Source organism: Notothenia rossii (assembly GCF_949606895.1).
Source record: "Notothenia rossii genome assembly, chromosome: 9".
Lineage (NCBI taxonomy): Eukaryota > Metazoa > Chordata > Actinopteri > Perciformes > Nototheniidae > Notothenia > Notothenia rossii.
This window is the reverse complement of record NC_136907.1, coordinates 17478818-17484817: the sequence shown is the minus strand read 5'-3', so window position 1 is coordinate 17484817 and position 6000 is coordinate 17478818. Positions and strand designations below refer to the sequence as shown.

At 39.3% G+C, this 6000-nt stretch overlaps 1 protein-coding gene across 1 annotated transcript in view; it reads left to right on the top strand.

The window, feature by feature from the left end:
- The window catches only part of rapgef6 (Rap guanine nucleotide exchange factor (GEF) 6), a 147948-nt gene that overhangs the window by 114606 nt on the left and 27342 nt on the right, over positions 1–6000 (top strand). Inside the window, exon 12 of the mRNA XM_079648703.1 lies at positions 4676–4925. Within this exon, the coding sequence (XP_079504829.1) occupies positions 4676–4925 (250 nt within the window). The remainder of the gene's footprint in view (positions 1–4675; positions 4926–6000) is intronic.

Sequence of the window (6000 nt, the reverse complement as noted above, 5' to 3'; positions counted from 1 at the left end):
TTATTCAAATATAGCATGATAGGTCCACTTTAATAAAAATACTTGCCTTAATTTTGGTACACAGAATTAAGTGAAAGACCCTCCTGATTTCAAGCCATGGGTACAGAAACAATACAAAACAATGTGTAGGTTTTCTTTTGCACGTCTTACTTTGGTCGCAGTCTTTTAGCTGCTGTAGCGTCAATTGATTCCAGCCAATCCATGAAAAATGTAAAAGGCATTATCATCATCGTATAACCATTGTCGTTGCCATCCATAAACAGCCAATACACTTGCAGCATCTGGAGCAATTTAAAGCAATTGTGCAGACGGAGGCTCATATTCAATATTCCAGCCGTGACGAGATGATACAGGCTTGATTTCATTTCATCATTTCATGCCTCTCTAGGCCTTATTATACTCCAAACTGTGTCGGTGTGTGTGTGAGGGAAAACGATGTTCCATGTTAATTACAGAGCGAACCGTCCGCACAGTTAACTCACACACACACACTGTCATAGCTACCTCCCCTCCCTCCCTTTTCTCTCTCCACTCTCACAGTTTCTCGACAGTCATTATGTCCACAAAGCCACACAGTTAGCATAGAAACTGATTGTGTGTCTGTCTCATAATGCCACACGCTATCAGGCGGCCATTGATCTGATCTTCAAAAGGCTCTCCACCGCGTTCTATTTATCGACCAAACGAGGGGGCTTTCATTGCTTTATATTTTTCTGGTAGGCACTATTGAAACCACTCTTTGGTTTAAATGTATCTTTAAAAGTACTTTCTGTCTGTGTACAAAAGGTACGAGCTGATTTGACAAAGAAGACAACTTTATAATGTTGCCTCCCGACACATTTTCATCCTACAACAAGCACTGATGAATCTCGATTGCCCCGAACCACCCGTCTCGTCTCTGTTCTCAACTCCACTCGCTTTAACCAGCCAGACACTCGCAAGCTTGACTCACTCCCAATTTAAGACACAAACTGTTGCCATGGTGCAGTCTGTCCCTATAATTGTATTTGTCTCTTATTAAACACCGGGCAAGTTTAAAGAAGGAAAATGACCTTGTGTAACAATTTAAAATCCAATTGAGAAGCTCTTCTTACACAAACCCATCGACTACGCTGCTGCCCGTTTCTGTTCTTTGCTGACATTGTGCTCAGGCTAGGATTTTATATGACAAGGACACGGCGGCAATAAACGGGTCGTTTTTCTGCCAAATGAAGATGTCTCGGCCTGTGCATGCACCTTAACACGCTTCCCATATTGACCAGCCGTGTTGATTTACATTCCACAGATTGGAAAGCAATAGACCAAGGTTTAAGCCCCTGAGTCAGTCGGCCTCAGAAGTCTCTGTGATTTAGTGAGACGGCAATTAAGTAGTAACCTCATGTCCCATGATGCCATTTCATCTTCTCTACTTCTTTGTGATACAGCTACATTCAATCATGATGCGCATTGCCATGTTGTGTTATTAAGTGATTGTGCATCTCGACATTCAACTTACATGAAGTCCACATTTTACTGCAAGCTCACTGGACAGTTGCAAGGAATATATGTGCTGTTTTGTGGTCAGACTTACACCGTATGATGTTTTCTAAAGAAATTAACAGAGAGAATGTAGTTCCCTTGCCTTTTTAAGAAGTCACTGACTGAAAGCTTGCTTATTATAAAGATTGTAGTCCTCTGATGCTCTTTTTTATTAAGACTAAATATTCTAAAGATATCATCCTTATGACTTCCTGTTACTTGCTGACATCTTAAGTATTTTTTTGTGAATGGGGTAAAATAGTGAAGTTCCTCACAAACCCTGCCATTTCCTGTCATCTGCTGTGTATGAATATATGCTGGCATTTAAAAAATGTTCTTCCTTTTTAATTCTGCCAACCTTTCAGTGTGTCCACACTATTGTATTTTCAGTTTCCTACATGTATGTTTGTGTTTAAGTATGTGTAAGAAATGAGAGGCTCTGCTGCAGCTGCTAGCTCAACACTCCAGCAGAGCTCTGCTTCTGTTTTTCTTTTCTTTTGCTTACTTTTTCTTTTCATGCTTTTCAATGTCGTCTCTCTCCCGTTTGTCTCCGCTGCTTCAGGGGCCTGTTTCGGTAAGACCTCTTGCGTAACTCCCCGTCCTCCAACCATTTGATTCAGTATCCATCTGCAGCCGGCGCACAGCAGGCAGTCACACACACTCACTCACAAACACACACCACACCACTGACCTTCAGCAGCATTCTTAGATGAATTCATTTGAAGATTTCATGCTAATTTCTTTAACTCAAGAATCCCACTTTTCCCGCAAAGTCAAGGTGTTCCTTCTCTTCCTCTGCACGCCTTCTTTCCATCTTAGATTTCCTGTCATTCAATCAAAACTGTCTGTATTCTGCAGGGATGTTTGAGAATAGATTCAAAGGACATCTATTGGTGTAAATGAGAGTGTTAAATGGTAGAGAAGAGAGTTCTGGGCTAGTGTTTTGGTGTTTGACAGTCAGTACACCTGCCAGCTGATTCAAATCAGATAGATACCTATATCTATAACACATAGAAGCTTTCATATTGTAGTATATGCTAGACATCTTCTACATCTACGTTATATTTAATCTACCGTTTAAATGGTACCATACTCTCATCAACAGGATTTGCTATATCATACAATTATTTGCTATTATCTGTTAATGGTGTCCAAAATACATGTATGTGTCAGTCAGTCGTATCCCCTATCATCAGAAGTGCGCCTCATCTTCACATCTAATTATATTTGCCCTTAACCTCCAATTGTCTAAGTAAAGTGCAAATATGGTCAGACCTTAAAATGAGTCCCATGCTGTCCTCTTTCTAAATGTCCCTTTTCTTTTTCTCCTCCTTTCTTCACCAACCTGAATACATTTTGAATATGCCTTTTTGTTTGTAGTTCCTTTTCTTTCCTTTCCTTTGTCTGTGTTGACTGTCCTCCCATCTTCGAGCGGTGATGATTACATAGGCTTTTCTATAGCAGTTGTTCCTTTGTTAGTGGAAGCCCTGCATCACTGCAGTGTGTAGAGTACACACTGTACAGACACACACACAGAGGGATGCTACAGTACTGTTAGTGTGCAGGGAAGGACAAGACGAACACCATGTGTCAGACACCCAATTACAGCCTGCGACTCAAACTCTAAACAACAACATATTGAAATGTGTAGTTGACATTAATAAATCATCACATCTTTGAAGTGACAATTCAAGATTGCTATTTTTTTTTATTCTGTTTCAGTCTGAATGAATATACATTTACCTACATTCTCAATCTTGAAAGTTCTTGAAACCCACTCATATCATTTGAGGCAGGGCTATTTCAATCCACAATACCTAACCTATCCATCTATGGATTTGTCTCAAGAGAATCTTCATTTCCATCACATGTGTGCAGGTCCAGCCAGTCTAATGAGACTGTTAATGTAAAGGTTAATGTGTGCAGATCCCTGAGCGCCGCAGGTAGAGAGGCAACTGTCTCTCAAGTCCATTATTGCCTCATATTCCAGCCAACTGCTGGACACACCTGAGAACAGAGGGATTCATGCTAACACTATGGTGGAAGAAGTACTCCGACATTGTACTTAAGTAAATTAGCAATACTACAGTGTGAAAATACTCATTTGTGCTTTAGTAAAACTACAAAAGTGTTGACAACATAAATTACCTTTAAGTACCATAAGTGCCCATTATGCAGTAAGGCTAATTTCAGAATCATATATCATACATTTCATTATATCATCACTTTAATGTTGCATCTGGCAAAGAAAGGGGTTTATTTTAGTCATTTTATTTATTGCTGGGTAGCTTAACCTATAGTAATATATCATGATTTATAAGTAAATGATAATTTATGAAAAATGTTTCGCATTAATCTGCAAAATAGCTTGTAACTAAAGCTGGAAAATAAAGGTAGTGGAGTAACAAGTAGGAAACTTGCCTCAAAAATAGATTTAAGTAAAAGTATAAAGTAGCATAATGCTGTAGTGAGTACACTTCACGTGGAGGTACTTTAAATGTCTACTTAAGTAAAGTACTTGAGTCAATGTAAGTAGTTACATTCTGCCACTGCACATAATCAAAAAAGGGGGGAGAACACGGGGGGAAAGTACAAATGTGCAAATAAAAACACATTCAGTCACATCTGAATGAGCTAAAATCGTCATTGCTTAATGAAACTTTGTTACATTAACCTATCATTTATTTTCAAATGTGCTGTGCTGTCTGCAATGCTTGTTTGTGTCTCTGTGGTCTTGTGCGTGCCTGTCTCTTTGTCCTGTGTGTGCTTACTTAGCTTGTGTCTCTGAACACAAGAGAACTCGTGTCTCTTGTCTCTTTCTGTGAATGCTCCTTATCAGTTCCTGCCATTCATGAAACCGCCTCTCAGATGAATTTCAGCTGTGCTGCATATTAAAATACAAATATAGAGATATTGAAATGTTATGTTGTCATTGTGCAAGAGTAGACATTTTGATTAAATCTCCTGATATTTTGTTAGGAGTTATTATATGTTCAAGATGCAGGTAAAGGCGCTCGATCTAATGCTGGTGCTTAAAAGTCATAAAGCATAAGGGGAAAGCATTCAGGCAGTTTTTTGGAAAGATGTCTACTGCTGCGTTAATCAAAGCCTCAAATGAATTGTGGAAGATCTTAATACCACACCCTTTTTCTTTTAACACCACCCTTCCTCTCCCGACACTCCTACCTTCTTCTTCCTTCCCTCCTATCTTCCCTCTCAAATCTCCCCCCATCCCTTCTTCCTCTCCAGTGACGGGGGCATGGGTCAGTCTCAAGATGACAGCATTGTGGGTACCAAGCAGTGTCGGCACAGCGTGGCAATCATGCCCATCCCCGGCAACCTGTCGTCAAGCAGCCCGGACCTGCTGCACCCGGCCGCCAGCGTCCTCGACTTCTCCAACCCCGCAGGTGAGAAGAAACTCAAAAAATCAAGAAGGATGTCTCTTTTTTTTTTTTTGCATTTTAAGAAAATATTCCCAAAGTATACATAACAAAATAAACACATCTAGGTACATAGATGAACTACATAACAGATGACAAATCCAAAAATAAATAACACAATAATAGTAATACAATTATTACAAATAAAATAATGGATACATTATTAATACTCAGGTATACATTAATTATATTCATTATATTGTTCTATACTTCACCCGTTTTTCCCACCTTTCCTCAAAGATATGCATTTGGTTTCTAATTCTCATAGTTTTTTTCTCCATTACATAGATTTCATTTACTAGGTTATTCCATTGTGAGTTTAAGAATTTATTATCTTAGCCCATTCCTTGTAATTTGTTTGATGATCACTATTCTAATTACCAGAAACAGGTAGGAATCTTTTTTTTGTATTTCCTCTGGTGTTTTCCCTAGTAATATTTTGAGTTCTTGTTGAGAGAAATGCCGAAGATATTGGAAATGTCTCTTAAAACTGTTTCCCAGACGTCTCCCAACACATTACAGGGATGACTCTTTATTACTAATCTTAACCAGAGCATTTAATGGTTTGTTGAATAATCCTTTTGAACATTCCCCTTGGGAAAAGCACAGCCACTCCAACATTTTAATAGGATTGAACCAAACTCGACAAACTCAGAATGTCTGAAAAACCTCAGAGAAAACGCCGTGTTCTTTGGATGCAGGGATAGAACCACTTTCATCACACTCAGTCGCAGTTGCCCTTGACTTTCATGACCTCATTTCAGGTTTCTCAGTCAAACAATTTAGTGCTTATTTCCTGAAGTTGTTTGTCATCCTTGGCCTTGTTGAACAGTGAAAGCCACTTGTTGAGTAAAGGACTCCAATGCTCAGTGAGCGCTGAGAGACGCTGTGCACACAACCTGTCATCCTTGAACATAATCGCATAAAGCAGTCATATGAGGAGTGTAGTGTTGGTTAGTCTGGAATGCAAACTGTCTTTTTTTCCTCCTTGAAATACCTCAAAAATACTCCATGCTAACAAAGGAACATGCCCTAAATCACC